Genomic DNA, 19,436 nt, shown 5'->3' on the forward strand with positions numbered 1-19,436 from the left:
AATTTAAAAAAAAGCACTTAAAATTAATTTAATAACGCAAACGGAATATATAGACAAAATAGTTTTTTAAAAATTTTTCTTTATTGTCTATAGCGCTGTTTATTATATTGTTCCCTAAGATTCGCCAGAACATATAGACATTTATACACGTGTATTGGCTGTGTAAAATGCACACTTTATTAAATTGACTGATTCAAAAATTTTAAGAGACATAGATCTATAGAAATGTCAAGTTCCCGATTTCTTATATTATTTAAAAAAATTATAATAAATTTATTTAATTTAGAATATATAATACTCAAAAGTTTATTCATTTCAATTTTTTGATGGTTTTCACCATCACTGAAAATCACGAAACTGTTTTTTTTTTTTTTAGTAGAAAGCAAAAGGTTATTTATTCTATGTAATAATAGAGATAATAAACGTATATTCACTGCAACACACCGAAAATACTTAGCCTTATTTTCTTTAAAAAAGAAAAAAAAAAAAGAAAGAATCCGATAACATAACGCGCATTTGTTAATCGTAATTTAACTATGCTGTAACACCAGCTCTATGCTGACTCTTTGCACATGCGCGTCAAATCGATGACATAAATTATACCAACAGTTCTACGTTACAGGTATCTTGAAACGATAACAGTATGTTTAATAACTTCGTAATAAAATCGTTAATACAAATAAAGAGATTAACATTCGAACTATGTTATAACTAGAAAACAAAAATATTAAATAAAAAAAAAAAATGCAGGCGGACGTATGGTCATTTCGTAGCCATTCATTGGCTGTTACGCACTCACACATTCCTGAAATATATTAAACCTGTTTGTACAAATTTCCTGGCCGCGCGAGTTCTAGTGACAGGTTCGTGTGACAACAATACTTTCCCTTCCAGCAAACAATGTCGCTTGTCTATTTCTATCCTTGGCTGGTGTGAGATCACTGTCAATTTCGTTCCCGCGCCTAGAGCCACGTGTTTATGTCACTCGCCTACGTCACTTATCTGAAATGAACCAGGAGAGAGCAACGCCGAACGTACTCCAGACCTCAAAACAGGCATTGCCAGTATAAACTCTGATATCGAGGCTAGACAGAACGCAGTTGGCCAATGCATGGTGTGCTGGGTGAGCGTGTGTTCTCGTAGTGTATTCCTTTTGCCGGTGCGTGCGTGTGTGTGTGTGTGTGGGGACAAGTGCCTTTCCTTCTTTTCCCCCCATGGTGGCTACTAGTCGACTAGAGCAAGTCGCTTCGTCTATGTGTGTCACGTTCAGGAAATAACCCCCCCTTACACTATAGCTCATGGACTGCTAACCGTAGCTTCCTAGGCGACAACTGAGGCAGCCGCAGACGTTTGTGCCTCCCTGGGATCGTCGACTAGAGGAGATAGCAGTGACTGCTTAGTGTACAGAATACGGTGTACATATATATATATAAATATATATATTATATATAATTATTATTTTTCTTTGTGTGGTGTTTTGCGAAGCCTTTTCCTTCCAAAAATCTGCGAAAACGTCGTCCCCTAAGCAAAAAATTCATTTCAGTCACCTTTGCTGTCGTGATGGACATTTTACCAAGTGGCGGGATTTTTCGCGAACTGCAAGTAGTCCATGATACAGGCTACTTCAGTGCTCAGCCGTCTTTGGAGGATCGTTGGCAACAGGTAGGTCGCTCTCTCTATCCATTCACTTGTTGTGTGTGTGTGTGTGTGTGCGCGCGCGTATCCTATTCCCCTTCGCTAGAAACCCACGTGGTTTGCTAACTAGTGGCGAGCTGCGTTTCGTCTGGTAACTCATGCATGAAATGTATTGTAAAACTCACGGGCAGGTGTCAGACTTGTTATCCGGGTTCGCTGAAAAAAAAAAAAAAAAAGGAAGAAGGTAAAAAAACTACTAATGTGTGTGTGTGTGTGGAGGGAGGAGAATGAAAAAGAGAAATAAAGTGATACACCTGAATTGTACTGGTAATCACGTGCTACGATTTAGAAACATCTGCTTATGCATGCGTAGATGGCTTTCATATATCTCTATATATCGAGCATCATCTTTTTCTAGTCAATAGACTTTTTTTTTTTTTTTTTATAAAACACAATTGCATACCATCGTTATTCGAATCTTAACGACTTTAATTTATGAATTACGAAATGATTTGTTTCATCCACATCTTCCTAAATGGAGACAAAGTGTTACTGTTTTTTTTATGCTGTGTTTACACTCATCCCGTATGCATGTATTCATAGAGAAGATGGCATCTTTCCCGCATTACACAATATATTTGATTCTTGTGCCACTTTTAAACACGAAAGATGGCGTTGCTGTACAGTCTGATTGGTTACGGCTTCTACTTTTGAAAAAAAAAAACAAAAAAAAAAAACAATCTCGACTGACAAAAATACTCATAAAACAGATAGATTAGGAGTTTTAAGAGTTTAAGTGTCAGATACGAAATAACACGTGATATATGTACATGAGATAAGACGCAAGCAATGAATTGGTTCAACTTGAAAACTTAGCTCAGCTATATAGAGTCAAGTTATTCATTTCCGGGAAAAAAATACACACAGTATAGGTAGAGGAGAAACGTGTGTGTGTGCTTGTATTATTCCTAAGAGCTTATCTCGTATTCTTTTATATCTTTCTGTTCATTTCATTCATCTGTTTCACCCCCGCTCATATCTGCATATATAATTACACGTTGACGTTCTAACTTCACACATATTTAAAGATAAAAAAAAAAAAAAACAGACTGAATAATCAGTAATATGTTCACAAAATAACCATATTTTATTTATTGGTTTCTCCAATTATGCTTTAGTTTGTTTCGTCATCATCAAGTGGCCTTAATGTCCTTTGTCAAATGTAATGATGAGTAAAGCTGGATTAGAGGTTGACTATACGTTAATGATATTTTAATTTACATCCATGCCTCTAACTAATTAAACAAGTATAACTTCTGTATATTTATGTGAACGTACGCATGTAATTGCAAGCGTGGATTTTTAATGCTCGGATCTTATTTTTATGGCTAATTACACACACACACACACACACACACACACACACACACACACACACACACACACAGAGATAGAAAGGACTTTTAACTTTTGGTTCCGCAATTGTAGTGCTTAAAACTATTTAATACTTTGATCTTTGTCTTGTTTAGTTTTGTGTTACGATAATTGTTTCTGAGAAATTTTACACCCTATTAGACTTAGAAGAGTGGTCGTTGAAATACTAGACAAACCTGATCGCTTCATTTCAACTGTTACCGCTAGGAGCGCTGAAATAATGTAATAAAAATATACTGTTAGATACTGAAGTTTTAAAAGTTACCTAGTTTTAAAAAAATCCCTGGTAAATGACATTCAGCTGTATATAGACGAGTCTATTGCATCAGAGGTGGAATAGGGATAAGTGATGTGTTTATTGCATACATCTCTTCTCTCCAAAGATGTGCATGTTAATAAATTTAACGGATCATAGATCAGAAGACGTGTGTGGATTCTGTAAACAAATCGTCATACCTAACAGCATGACAGACAGCTAATAATTTTCTATAATTAGATAGGTTTCGTAACCTTGTTTTAGAACAACAATAGATAACAACTTGCATTTTCTTGTTTGTTCAGTGTTAAGTCTTGGAACTGGTTTGAAAATTTCTTGAGAGGAAGGTTGGGGGGGGGGGGGAGGCTTCCACTTGCTGGTCTTCCAATCCCTGCAGGATACCATAAGTTCCTGTAATACTACGTAATGTCTGGCATCTAATATTTGAAAATGCCATTTACAACACATTAGATGGGTAACCAATCGTGCATTTTTATCTCTTTCCACGCTTATTTGTCACCTAAAAAATTCCCGAACTACATTTTATTGCATACATCTCTTCTTTCCACCAAGTTTTGTAGCGATTTTTCAGCGGTCGAACACCAATGACGAAGAAGGATGGGATGGTTAATGTTTATAAGATGAAGCCCTAACACAATAACTGCAGTTTAATGCGTCCAAGTTATTTGGCATATCGATGTAACATTATATGAGTGGCTGCCTGGAAACTCGAGCACTGTAATTCTATTCCTCGGTGAGGAATCTAGCCTCTGGTGATTCGGAGAGACAAGAGTGATCGCTTAAAAACCGAAGGGATGTATAGGGATGCTCGTGTTCGAAAGGAGAAGTTACAACGAGAGTAGGCGGATATGAAAAATACTTAGTTATATTTTATGTGGTGGAATAATAGCTTTTAAAACAAGATTGCATGCATTGATATCGTCTATACTTTATGGGAGGAAGTGGCTAGGTAATACTTCATTGGTGGCGATCTAGTGAATATTAGCACATCTCTGTTTTTGGCATAGAGCGACTTGGATTTTTTGTACTGCGTATTATGTTTTTTTTTTTTTTTGTGTGTGTGTGTCAACTCAGGTCAATCATAAGTCGAAGTTGACTGTTTGTCCCACATTAATTAGTTACTTTTTGATTTTTTTTTTTTTTTTTTAAATCATAGTGTGTCATTTTGGTGAATCGATGGCAGATATTGTTATCTTTATGAGCCTCAAAAGCAACATGCAATAAATATCTACCTATTATTCAGCTCTTTGCCCCTACGCAGAAACTTAAAGTGCTATTTAATCAGATTGGTTTCAGTACGTTGCTCTGAGATTAATGCATACAAATTCCTACGTTAAGGAATTATTTTATGTTTATTATAAAAAAAAAAAAAACGAACAATCGCAACGTTTTGCTCAATGTTAAAGGCATTGCCATGTGTTCGACACATTAGCATATAAAGGGATTACGATGCGGGAGTAAGGAAAAGAAAGTTGTATTTTAGTTGCTAAACCTTAGCAACTGAATCGTTCCCCCCCCCCCCACTTCCCTCAACGTCCCTCAAGCTTCACACCATCTAATCTTATCAAGAAACCTTATCTTTGTAAAGTGCATCTCCAATTTCCTTGGTAACGGAACTTCCTGATACTTGCCATTGGTAGACGGGATAAAATTTAACGCTATAATTTAATTCTAGCAATGCCATCACACGTGCGAGCACGCACACACACACGCGCAAATAGAATTCTTTTCTTAACTCGAGCAAGTAGCACTCTTAGTGGATTTGAATGCCACGTTACTTCACACAGACTTGTCTGGCGTGGAAGTTGAAGATACATTGAAAGAGGCAAGTTAGGTGATGGTCACTCCTAATCATTCAGGGTTTATTGTTTTCGTTACATTTTACCGTAGTCTTACAGTAATAATTCCAATGAACGTGAACTACCCGGGGGCCACATTCTCTCATCTGTGTCGGTGTGTAAGCTTGCCTTATGATGATAATGACCATTAAGACTGCAAACGATAGACACATGTATGGATATAGGCAACTGTATAAGACGGAATTATCCGCGTGCCTTGGGGGGGGGGGAGATCAGCGGATGGATGCATGGTGATAAAAAAAAAAGAAAGTACCCGATAAATGGGAAAAGAGAGAGGAGAAACTTGAACGGATGTAGAAAGAAAGAGAAAAAGGACTGTATTAGGCGGATAAAGACAGTGCGAGAGAAATGGTTGGAGAAATAGAAAGTGCTAACAGAAAAGCGTTGAATGAAACGAGAGGTTGATAGCTATATAACAAGAAACGGTGATAGATGGTAGATACTTGGAGGCAAAAATAGAATATATTCTTTTTGTTGGAAAGGCTGATCAACCGAGATTTTTAGTTAGAAAAGTAGTATCCATTTGCAAGTGATGCAAGCAGAGATGCTACAAGCACGTATTTTCTTTGATTAGAAAGATATCGGAGTTCGAATCCCGTGTAAAATGTAAACGAATCATTTATTAAGGACTTTTCAACTGAAGGTGAGTGAGCAGATGTTTTCATCCCTCAAATGGCCAAAGAATGCAAGCGATTAACAACTACCATGTGGGTTTAACCTTAGTTGCTTTGGCTTTAATTACAATGAAAGAAAGATAATTATAATAGCTTTTATTGGATGCTTTAACGGTGGTTCCCTTCTCCAATAAATTACGGAGAAAGATAGAAGGTTTTCGGTTCCAAGATTTGAACGTCGCTTTTATACATGTTGAATGACTGATTTTATTTATAAGATTAAATAAAAAAAGATACGAGTTTCTTCTGACATTGCAGTTCGTATGGAATATGATTTTAACCAAATCGAACTTCTTTCCCCTTTCACTTTTTTTTTTTGGCACTAGAATATAAACTGACCACAAATATATAACGGGAAATTCGCTGCTGACTCAGGTTAGATGGCCATTTCTAGCTTGTCTGATACGTTGCATTTGTTCCATAAGGAAATGTCCTAAACGTAGCCCTTGATGTGCTGCCATATGTGTCTATATTTCTGGCTGATATAAGAATTTCTCGACAGAGAGAAAGAAAGAAAGAGCATTATTAGAAATCACAAAGACGAGTTTATGATGAAATCGTCAGCCACTCTTCTATGTTGACATGCCAGACAGAACCATCAGGTTCAATTGAAAAAATAATACACCCGTTTGCCGCTGACACTTGGCGCCGTTAATATCGGCTCGCATCGTGGAACATTTTGAGGGGTGGAAGGGAGAATTTTTTTTTTTTTTTTTTTTTTTAAATGAAAGCCAGATGGCGCTTTGAATTGGCTATCAAATATTTGGTATAAGTTGATCGTATACCAAATCGTGATGATATTTTTTTAAGTTTGTACAAATAGATTCCATCTATTCTGAAATACCTTGTTTGTTAATTACGTATTATTTCGTAATTACTTTCATAGTTGGATTATCTTGGTAGTCTAGTATTGCGCCATCTAGTGCTAGAATTATGTGACATGAATTTATTTCGAATGGTATAAATAAAGCGAAATTTACCACACTGTTTTAACGTAAAAGGTTATAATTAACAAAATACTGAAAAGGAAATAAATACGCCGTTCTTAAATCATTTTAATAGCGGAAGTATTTTAATAAAGTGTTGTAATTAATTCGCGGAGATAATAAGCAAGCAGGTGTTATTATAAAGAAAAGATTTTTCTTTTGCAGTGTGTGTGCGTTTGTATGTCTTAGAGGAGGAGGGAGGGGGATTTTTATCTTTAGAAAGTTTGCATGCCATCTATTTCGAGTCTCGTTTCACACCATTAACGATGTATCAAACTCATTCAATGAAACTACCGAAAATTAATTAAAGAGCATGTTAATGACGGCAGATACAAATTTACTCGCGTATAAAAATGACAACAAAAATAACTATAATTGATTACTTGGTAGCAATTTCTACCTTAACTCTCATTCTGATCTTAAATTGGCTCATCATTTTCATGGCACTTCTCACACACACACACACACATTAAAACATTTTATCGACTTTATTCCCATTTACAGTAGCTAATAGGAGTTTTCATTACAAGCAAAAATATAGCCAAATGCTGTTTTGTATGCAGCGAATTAGATATATGCATCGATGAGCAGAGGTTTTTTTTTTTTTTTCCTTCTATTATTTATCATTCTGTCTAAATGTTGACTTTTATTGTTTGCGATAAAAATGCCGGACTGTACTTCTCACATTTCTTAAGAGTTGCCTTTATTTTCTTCTTTCTTTCTTTCTTGTTCTTTCGTATTCAACCGTAAGTTGTAAGCCTACAGCCGAAGAACAAAAGAAAAAGCTTTCCATACTCTCACTTGCACCTAAGACGGGATTGTTCTTATGAAGTCGGAAGTTGTTTTTCTTCTACTGGCGTCTAGCAACCAAGTCGCCACTGGCGTTGGAACCTAAATCCTATTACGTATCTCTTTCAAGAGAAGATCATAGGGAGCCAAAAAAACTTCGCTACACAGAAAGATGCTTTTAATCTGAATAACTATACGCGGTTATAGCGCTATCTATAACCATGAATCTTAGGCTTAGCTGTTTGGTGCTTTGCTATCCAAATATATAAGTTTTTATTTCTCTCCCGTCTTTCTGATTTCATTTTATGATTACAAGCTTTTCTTTTTAAATAGTCCATCCTGCAAGAAAAAGATATTACTATAAAGCGCCCCCTATAAACATTATTCTCTGTTAGCAAGTCATTTAATACTTTGTAAGTACCATTACGGGAATTGCGTATCACATTTCGCTAACAAAGGATCCTTCTTTAATCATAACCTCCAAAATGACTGTATAAACCAAAAGAAAAAGAAAAAAAAGAGTGAATTAGTTCAGCGAGTTTACTGTGTTGGGACCTGGGTGCATTACTAAATTAAAAATATTAAGACGAAATCTTAAATTTCAGTAAGTTAATAATTAGGTACTGAAGATACAGTAGTTACATGCCATTCTCAATTACATTGGAATTCATTATGAAACTGCTATGAAAACAGCCTTTTTTTTTAAGGTCAACCCATTGCTTATACTACGCTACAAATATTACGTATAGCCGTTTTTTTTTTTTTTTTTTTTTTTTTTTTTTTTTTTTTTTGTACATGCGTAGAAGGTCTGTAAGCAGTTGCTACAAAACGGATTGCATTTATTAAAAAAAAAAAAGAAAGTAAATGCCAAAAATCATGCAAGAATGTAAAAGATCAAATGATTCAGGATTATTTAGATATTATCGTCTTCAAAATTTAACAACCTGAGAATATTTTAGATAATAATGAGTTCTTTATTGTTGTGCTACCTTAATAAATATTATAATCCGGATCCATTGTCATCAGGATTACGTTTGCGTGTGTGTGTGTGTGTGTGTGTATTAAACGAATCTCTTTATATAACTGGCCACAATGTATTTGTATTCATACTTTGGTATCTGCACGGTCTCAGCCTCCGGGAAACATTCCTATATAAAGCATGTCATCCCAACTTTCTCCCTCTCTCTCTCTCTCTCTCTCTCTCTCTCACTTTCCCCGTCGCCTTGTGCATTCGCACAGATGCCGCATGAGGTCACTAGGGAGTACACGAACCGTGACGGTATTCTGTTCCCCTCTGGTGAGTTCAAAATACTCAGAGGCAAGAGAGAGACTTTTGTACAATTTAATAATCCTTTGAAAATCATCTCAGAATTGCATACTCTTCCTCTAGCGTGCATTGTGTTCTTTTACAGAAAAAGAGACATCCAACCCGTGTTCTGAATGCCACAACATTAGTAAGCTGCACCGAGCTTGTATTTGGTTGGCTGTCTTAAACAACTTCGTGACTAGGGTTCTAAGGTCGTTTCTGGATCCACCTGGAATATAAACTTCATGAAGTTTCTGGATGAATAAAAGAAGGAGAGAAAAGAGTAGCGGTCATTCATGAATAGCCAATTAGAAATAAATTTGCACTTGAAGTTTTAGTGATTTATAACTTATGGGTTCGAATTTATTCGCCTCAGGAATCGTAATCCAAGTCTTTTTTGTTTTTTTTTGCATTATTTGTAGATTTGGTTTGTTGCCTGAATTTTGTGCCCATCATAAAAGGATTGGTAGATTTTTAAAAGTTCTAAAAAAAAAAAAGAATTAACCAGTTACAAGACAAACGCAATAAAATAAATAAAAAAGGAATTTTGAAAAAATAATAAAACTAGATATTTATAACTGTGACGTCTGCGGTTTGCTTGTTGGAAGATGTCCCAGGAGTAGAGTTCATACACTACTAAAAACATTTTATCTGCCCATAGTTATTTCTTTTAGCGCTCTCTATTTTTCGAAGCAGTTGCAACAATTCTGGTGAGCAAAATGTAGCCATGTCTGTGTGAGATTTTTTTTTTAGCTTTTATGATTCACAATAAGAATGAATAAAAAAAAAAATAAAAATATGCCGGAATTGTATAATTCCAGTTATTTAAATAACCCACCTTTTAGAAATCATATCATCATTGTGTGATACGTTTGTGTAAGGCTTCCTTAAAAGGACTGGCTTAAAGGGGCGAAGCAAGAATGCTTTTCATATTCCCCGTTATCTGTAGAGGACAGTGTAGGGATAAGGTGTTATTGATCTATTAAAGCTATGATCATGGCAGGAGGGTAACGGCATCAGCCGAGCCTCGGTTAGAACCTCCTTGGCGATGTTTAAATAAAGCCAACTCTAAAAATTTAAGACGATCCCTAGAGAACTCCATAGTGGCCGAAAGACCGTCTAACTCAGAGTTGGTTCCACTCAATGATGGCCTTCCCCCCCCCCCACCGAGCAAAACTGCTCATATTCCGAAGAAAAGCATTCACCGACAAAGCCCCTCACCAGGCCGTGCCGGAAAATACTTCCCTCGGAGACTCAAATTGCTTCCTTAAGGCAAAAACCTTAAGAGAGCGAACTCAAACTCTCGAATCTCTGCGTCCCAGGGGGGGGGGTAACAGCCGAGCCTCAGGTAGAACTTCCTTGGCTACAGCATTGCCATCCATTACCCTCCAAGGGTATTAATCACCGCATCTCACGGTCTACCGTGTAGAGCTTCTTAAAAGAACTGGGCGATGGACTGAGTCCTTGACTCTATATCCCGTCATCTGAATGAAGAAAATCTGTGTGGATGGGCTCCAATTATTGAGCTAAAAGCTTTAGTCATGGCTGGGTAACGGCAATAGCCGAGCCTCAGTTAAAACTTCATTGACTACAGCATTGCCATTTGTTACCCTGTATAATAATAATTTGTGAGTTCAACGTATCTCATCATTGGCCTGTGGAGTAAGATAGGTGCTGAGATTCAGCGGATAGTAGAAGAAGAAGAGGATAAAGATAGAGTGCATAGTAGCAAGGTAGGGGAAAAGAGGCCTCAGCTGACCTTTTTTAGCTGTTGATCCCCCCCAGGGGTGCTTCTAAAACGGTCGTTGATTTTTCACTTTTAAAAAGGAAAAAAAAGAGAGACTAAGCAAATTTAACAAGAGTAAATATATCTGAGGACCATGTGGAAGACATTTCTAGAGAGGAATGAGTTTGCCGAGCAAACCCAGAACAGTGTAACCAGGAATAAGAAGGGAGATGACCTGGCTCGGAAGACCCCGCCCTGAAAAGGGCTTGGGACCACCTCGATGTTGGCCTTCGCAGTCCGGGTTTGTTCAGGTCAACCCCAACCTGAAGACAGAAAAACTTTCAACTGCGATAGGACTAGAGATACCTGTGGGTTAAACGCTCATCAGGAAGGAAGATCAAGATGTTACCCTCTAAGTCCTAAAAAGGACTTTTTCTTTGCTCGGCACCGTGTAGGGCTTCGACATGCTCAACTCCATTATATATTAATGTTATATCACTGTTATCATTGTGTATGTGGTGTGTCATCCTTTTATATATTTTTAAGCACGGATACAGCATTACTAAGTATACGAATATAGTATAGTTATTGTAATTTCTTCCGCAAACATTTATATGTTTAGATCACATCAGGAATAAATAATTTAAAAAAAAACTACATCCACTTCAGTGATCTTAAAAACTTCAGTCCTGGTTTACTTTCAAAAAAAGGGATGAAAGTTGTGGGGGGGGGATGTGTCGTAAAGGACTGTAAACATCGAATTATCACTTATCTTCATGAATGAGAAGCACTTCAAATCGGCCACCGCATCGACTTTGTCACTTGCCATTTCTACCACTAGGTGGCGTTGCACCAATCTTCAGACGAAGCCTACTTGATCCTTGGAAATTTTTATGATAATACTTCAACAAAGCAGTTCAAATAGGGCGAGGAAAATATTTAGGCTTTACTTCGAAGACACTGAAATCCCAGGAAGATCGCGATAGAAGGCTTTCTAGCGTGGCCTGCCTGTTCCACTATCTAGGCACGTAGGCTGGCATAGCTGTAATGCACCAATAAAAGCGATGCCACTGTTATTTAATGCTATGGGTCTTTGTAGATAAATTATTCATGCTAGAGACTCCAAAGTCTCCAGCGCATGTCCCACATGACGCTATCACACGGGTGCGTCTCACTATTGAGTTACTGGGGCTACCTGATAGTGGAAACACTCACATGACTTGGGCTTTTGCAACCGGAGGAGAGCCACAGGTCAAGCTAGTCAGCGGGCACAACGCTAATTAAGCGTAGGCGAAAAACGAGTGCGAATTTGAAGTGATCGGCATGCGAAATATGCATTGCCAATGTTGTCTTTTAGTAGGCGTATTCTTGAAGTTGTTTAGTCTTTAAAATAATCGATACGTCGTCCAGGAGGAGTCTTTGAATATGTTGTTGTGTCTGCCATACTTGCTCCAAGTCACACATATGAAAGGCAACTGTGACTAAGGCTTAAAACGTCATCAGCTTTGTCATGACCATATATGGAAACTAGTAGAATATGCAGCCAATTGGGCGCCATCGCACGTTGCTACCATGGCAACCGCACTGTAGATGAAATAAACAGTTTTCCTGTCTGGCATGTCGGTTTCTGTCTTGAAGCGAACCAACTAGCGCGCTCACCTTCTCCGTCTAGTGCACCCCCCTTCCCCTCCTATCCTGTTTTTTTGCAGTTTTTTTTCTCCTTACGACTAAAACGTAGCCACGCGTGATGTTTCTTAGACACGTGTGTGTTCTTTCTTTCTCTCTCTCTCTCTCTCTCTTTTCCTTCCTTCCCGACTAAAATAGCACACTTCCGAGTGACGCATTCCTTGACTTGTTAGAGAGGTTACTTTCTCTAAAATGTACCGCCAGCGTTGCCTGAACGCTTCTAGAAATCACTCTTGACTTCTCTGTAGGTCGCAGGCATGGAACGAAATTTCCCAACTAGGAGTTTTTCCATTGCTTTTGACCTTCATACGAAAATTGTCGCTTTCCGCATTTCTTTTTATTTTTAATGATTTTCATTATCTCCGGTATCATTAACTCTGCGTTTACCTTCTCGCGAAATGTCCACACTAAGTTCTCCTACATTTCCTTTTCTTCAATATTCATCGGTGACTCAATGTTTGTCATTGCTACACGGGAAAATATCATTTCTGTCATCATGGGAGTTGGTTGAATGACAAACATAATACGTGCACCATCAGAATATAGAGCGCTACTTAATAATCATAACGACGGTAAACATCATCGGTGCATCATCTGATCGCAGATGGTTAATACTGGTTCGTTAATCTCCACGATCTGTAAGTTTCCATCGAATTAGGATTGAACAGTGTCGGCTGGCAAACATGGCAAGATTTTTATTTTTATCTTCAAAACATTCAAAGTGAACCATAAAGAATATGTTATCCATGTTTAAGGAAATTAAGGAAATTTCCGTTTTGACGGAACCCTTAGGTTGGAAAGGCCTCGGTTCGAATCCTGTCTCTCACGCGAGGAATCTTTATCAGAGCTAGTTAATCAAAGATGAGTTCGTTTTTCATCTCTCAACACAGGCAAGCCGGCCCCCTTAAACACAAATATCTACAGACATAAGAATACTATTGGATAATGAAAACAACGGGAAACCACGTTGTTCTACAATAATTTCCTAGTCAAGTAGCATTGCTACCCTACCAACTATTGGGTTGAGGGAAAACTCGGTGTCTTGGCATAAAGGTTATTACTACGTTAACTTTCAAGAAGTCCCAGACTTATCTCAGCAATCCATTCTATACTGCGTCGTATTCCACCCACTCATCTCCATTAAATGTATTTATATGTTAATTACATGTGTTCTCTGGCCAGTTTGTGCAGAAAAAATGCGTGACACCTGATCGGTTTCAGTTCAAAAATGGATTCCTCACTCCTTGATGAGAATCTAACCCAGATCTTTTTCCAATCGAGGACTTGTTACGTCCTCCTTCCAACTGCGCTACGGATTCATGAGAGATCCAGGATTGCTTAACATTAACATAAAATAAAGAAAATACATCATACGGAATGAACGAGGAGGAAGAAAAAAATTGTTCTGAGTTGAACTGTGAAGAGGGGGGGGGGGTTTGAATAGCTGCTACACGCATTTTAATAGATTTATAGAGTAGAGAGGGGGAATTATCGATTCCAGTTCTGACTAACAGTGTCCACGAAAATATTTGTAGAAATGGCAGCAAAAACTGAACGTGTGTGGGAGAATAAATTGTCAAGAGATGGCTATTAATCAACCCAATTGCTCTCCTCTGTCCCGGACTCAAGTATTTTTAGGGAAATCCTAGATGCACGACCCCAAATGTGGGAACAGTGTTCAATGATTGGACTGATTTGTGCGATAAATGTTTATCTACAGTTTTTAGTAGACTTTTATCGATATCTAGTGGTAAGATACTTCCTGCCATAAACAAAAAGATTTGTATGAAAGCCCATGCAGTTAACAAACAATATTTTGCAGTCATACTTTCTTCTAATCATTGGTCTTAACCTTTTTTTTTTAAATGTGAATCTCATTTAATACTTTGGATGTGTTAAAGATTATTTAATTCGATGCATACATTACCCACCTCTGGACAAATGCTATAAACAGGGAAAAACTTAGAATAACAATAACTGTAAATTATTCTTGGCATAAGTATGTCACATCTATAACAACCTCAGCATCCATAAAGCCGGCTCTATAGACACTATTCGTTAAAACAACTGCTTTCTTTCCCCACACACCTAGATTGGTCCTCGTATAGAGTGTAGCTCCATATTTATAGTGTTTCTCCTGACACTCCACAAATAAAAAACTTCACGTTACTCTTTCTTTGCTTGATATATAAACAACCTTACCATTTTTTCATCTTTTCCTGACCTGAACAATATCCAAGTTCATTAAATAGTGTTTCTAAAAAGTATTCGAATGAGTACATCCACACTTATAATATGGTGTAGGCCTACCATTAACTCACTGTACTGAAAGTATTTCCTAACCCCAGGAATGCTTTTGCTGTCAGGGAGGCTGCTTCCGTGAAGGAACTGACCCTCATATGGCTACTTACGCTTCATCCCATAAATATTTAGGAGTTTACGTCAGTTATTTAAACTAGTCACTCCATTTGGATATGTTACGTCGCCAGACGTAACATAGTCCAAAAGATTTGTGTAGGGTTTTTTTTTCACATAGATTTTCATTACAGGTACGTTATGTTGAATGTCACAATAGGATTCCATCTGATATCAGTCGATACGATGAAGCCCTTTGGTTCGAGTTCCCCCATCTAGGACGCGAAGAAGCTAAATTTATAAAGACTTTTCAATTGAGTGTGAGTTATCCTGTCTCATACGGAGGTTTAAAGGGTTTTCTCATTCTACAAAACTGACAGCCACACACACACACACACATTAAGCAGACGTGATGACAGTGGCCTCTGTTGTTTCGGTTCTTAATTCAAAACAACTCAACGCACTATCATCACGTTGTTCATTTGAGGCAGTGCATTCTTGTTAGAAGTGTTCTCCGTACGTTGGCCAGACAACCAGGCATTCTCTTTTTTACATGTAAATAGTGAGGAAGGAGATTCATAGATTACCCAGAAAGCGATTATAGCAAGTTAGAAAATTTACTATTATGAATTTTTTGACGAACACTTATTGATGAATACTTACCTGTTTTTATTACGCCTAAGTCCTCATAACGCTGTCATCGATTATGGGGTCGTATGTCTAGGTCAATTATTTTTGTCCGCTTTCACGCTAATGCAATTGATAGACTAATCGAAATACATAATATTAGACCCATTCTTGTTGCTTAGCAACCAGAAATGAATCACAAAGATTTATGCACACAAGAAAATTTGAACTGGGCTCTGGCATAATTACAATATACTTTTTTTCTCCTCCTCTTTATATGTCAAAGTTCACAAATTAAATATGGCGCTATACGTATATATTTCTTAATATGTTGAACCTTTAAACGTATTAATAAGATTCTCGTCTCTTAGTAAATAGTTTTCTATAATTAATTATGCACGAGTTTATATTAAGTAGACAATTTACATAATCGGAAAAAAAAACATGAAAAAGAAGAAACAAATTAAGCCAGACAGGGAAAGATCGCCACAGATCACAGCAATATCTTTCGCTATTAATAAAACGTGGCTTCAAAACACATTAGAAGAAAATTAATAGCCCTACAAAACAGGGTTTCCTTTTGCGCTAGTAAAGGAAAAATAACCGCATCTCTACAGAGATGTTACCGCCAACTGTAATCAATTTCCTGCAATTACTCCGAGCATAATATAATCCAGTATTCATTAATATCCATCAGTTCAGTGCCCAGGGAGATGTTGAAAGGGATAGCGGAAGTGCAGATCAGGGTTTTAACGATCCCTTCCTAACCCATTTCTCCCCTATTCTCGTCCCCCTACTCCTTTTGTACTTCGCCGTACGTGATATCTAAACAAGTCAAACATTAAGGGCCCAACCACTTCTTTTGTTTCATGTAATATTGGCATTTTGCAGAAGCATTTCTCCATCACTCTGCCATCTTAATCAAGGATTTGATGCGATCTTACAAGCAAAGACATCGCATTAATGATTGTTTACACATGGTACTGTACATTGCAGTTTTGTTTTCGCATTTTCATTTATTTATTTTTTATCTGGATAAGATTATGGTGTGGTTACAATCCTATGAGGATAAAGATGTATAAATCTCAAGCGGGCGATGAAATGTAAGTCTCTTTAAAAAATGTTTATTAAATTGAATGAATGATAATATTTTTATCCTTAGAAACCTTAAAGGATTAAAATAAAATTAGCATTTTCATGTTTACTTTATAACTAGTGTATTGTTATATGAACATTTAGAGCACTGTTCTTTTTCCCAACATGCCAGATAAAAGCTGAACACATCAGCTCCCTCTGGTGTCTTCTGTTTCCTTCCTCCATTTAAGCTTCTGTTTTTTCTCTCTCTCTCCAGATTCACTTCCTTCATTGTTTTGACACACACATACAGAGGGAGGGAGGGGAAGAGGAGAGAGAGAGAGCGCATTTGATGATAGAAATGGTGCACATCCTCTTGTCTCAGGCTAAAGGATGCGGATCTGTGCCCAAAATAAATTTCCTTATTCTGGTTATGGATAACAACGTCTATTAAAGATGTCGGTGAGTTCGTCGTCATTATATGATTAGCAACAGGAAAACTGCTTATCGCTGTTTGCAATGGCAATTGTTAGTATTGACGGAGTCGAACTTTCAGTGATGAAAAAAAAAAAAAAATTAGAATTACATTCTATTATTATTATTATTATTATTGTAGTGTAGGAGTGTTAATATTTATAAATTAAATAATTAATATTATTATGTGAATCTTCCTTTACTAGAAATTGTAAAACGTAACTGACACAATTTTGCCTTACTATCACACTTATTCTTAGAATGAGTTCTGATAGTAAGATGACAACATCCCCTAATCACTGGTACATGTGTGTTTGTGGGGGCGGGGGTGCATATATACTGCATGTGCGAAATCTGGTCTACATCAACTTATTTCGTTAGTAATTGCATCCTCTTTTTTTCTATTTAAAAATGTAGCAGTGCGCGGGTGGTGAGTGTAGCAGTGCGTGTTCCTTAAAAAAAAAAAAATCTACCAAGTTCGCATTTTTTATGTACCTTCTGCATCAATATTAAAGTTTTCAATTTAATGTCTAATTTACACGTTTATACTGATTATTTCTTGATTTAATTTTGCTAGTTGTCTTTACTAGTTATTAATTTTTTTTTAAAGTTTATACGCGAATGTGTTATTGGTAACACGTGTTTATTCCTTTTAACATCTTTTTTTTAAAAAATTATTTAAATATTCAGCACTCGTCAAGAGAGACCTACATTGATTTTTTGCGTGCTTGTTAAGCAGTTAAGGTAATTTGCCTCACTTGACGGTAATCAATACTAGTGACCTACAAAAGACATTAAAACCCAAGTAGTTTTTTTTTTTTTTTTCCTACTCGGTGTCTTTTAATTCTTTCATCCGCTTTTTTTTTATTCTCATTCTTTTCCATCGTCCTTTTTTAAACACTTTCCGAATTCAAATAATTATTATATTTAATTTGCTATCGACTATTCACTTTATTCAAAATAAACACAGAAGATAGTGTTACTGATAAAGGAATGCGCCTGCGTCGAGCTTACTAAGCAGCTAAAATTTTTTTTTTTTTTTTTAGGTAACCAGCATCTAAAATTACAAAGTGCCCGGAAACATGGATATTATATAATTAGAAATTACGTTGCAGGTTTTATGGTGTTGCTTTCTGTTCCAATCATAACACACCAGCTGTAACTGCCGGAGTCGACGCATTTCCGTTGTTATAAAAGCAATTATTGTATTTCTTTTTTAATTTTATTTTTTTTAAATACAGTATAATAGTCACGGAAAAATTGAATATTTTCTTTTTGCATATTATTACTAGTAAACAAGCTAGACATATTTAATATTGATATTATTATATGGAACACAATATAGGCTTAAGTTTTAGAAACATGTCATTTAGCATGTAACATATCAATTTTGATATGTTAAATTATTTTATAAGTATGATTAAAATAAACAGTTAAATAAAACTGTCTTAAAAACATTACATACGTTTTAAAAATCATTTATTTTTCTAACAAACTATTACACAATATTAATATTTTATTTTGAAATAGAACACATTTTTAAGTCTACCACATTTTTTTTAATAAAAAAAAGTAAAATGTTTAATCTGCTGAATCTTATTCATATGGTTAAAATATTTTACTATATATATATATATTTTTTTTTTTTTTGTCAAGTATGTGTTTGCATGAAACATAGAAGAAGATTATGTCTTATTTTTTTCTTGAGATTTATGATAGGCATAGTATCCCACCTCTAGTATAAGTAGGTAGGCATGTTAAGAAACAAGATGTAGGTGAATAATAATAATAATAATAATTGACACCGCCAGGGAGTCCAAGGACTCATCGAGGGAGGGCACCTGCTCTGCAACTCTGTCTCCACTACTCAATCCACCAACTGACCGCAACTACACTAACTAATAATAGAAAAAAAAAATATTTAAGATGATAATTTTGAAATAAGTAAGAAAGAAATCAGCTCTTGGTATTGATTTTCTGGTGATTTCGTGGTAAAGTCGACAATATGCTTTTTTTTTTTTCTTTAAATGAAAAAAAAATGTTTTAATTGTTTTGGCTAGATTCCGCAGATTGTAAAAACTTTGCAAGTTCAGTAGTTCGGTTTACGCGAACTATAAAAACAATCTGTGCAAGTCGTTGCAAACATGTTGGCGAGTTCAGTTGCGTTGATGCCATAGAGGCGCGCTTTTGTTGCCCAGCTAAATGAAACCATTGCGAAATTTCAGAGCGTAAGGCACATACCATAATGGTTCAATATCGCGAGTATTCACACTAGTAACGGATAACTTTTCAGCGTATTCTCCCTGTTCTGTCCCCTCTTGCATACTACACCGTGCACGGACGTGTCGCTCATAAAAACAAATAGTGACTATCACTTGCATCGAGAAGATGGCTCACGGCCAGCGACACTCAAACCTTAGCGCAGGGGTAGTCGGAAAAGCAACATGAGGCAGACGGTTGTCCCTAACCGTAGCTCGATGCTTCTGCTGCAGTTGTCTGCACCCCCATCGATCTACGGCAGGCAGACGCGGTGA

At 36.6% G+C, this 19,436-nt stretch overlaps 1 protein-coding gene across 1 annotated transcript in view; it reads left to right on the forward strand.

Annotated features, from left to right (window-relative positions):
- Nucleotides 1-1,094: 1,094 nt before the first annotated feature.
- LOC150109465 (Krueppel-like factor 6) overlaps nucleotides 1,095-19,436 on the forward strand; it is a 143,505-nt gene continuing 125,163 nt past the window's right edge. The window contains 1 exon segment of the mRNA XM_090413255.1: nucleotides 1,095-1,662. Within this exon segment, the coding sequence (XP_090269381.1) occupies nucleotides 1,561-1,662 (102 nt within the window). The 5' untranslated portion in view covers nucleotides 1,095-1,560.

The sequence above is a fragment of the Typopeltis vanoorti genome, chromosome 2 (assembly GCF_054136105.1).
Source record: "Typopeltis vanoorti isolate ZY-2024b chromosome 2, IOZ_Tvanoo_1.0, whole genome shotgun sequence".
NCBI classification, from domain to species: domain Eukaryota; kingdom Metazoa; phylum Arthropoda; class Arachnida; order Uropygi; family Thelyphonidae; genus Typopeltis; species Typopeltis vanoorti.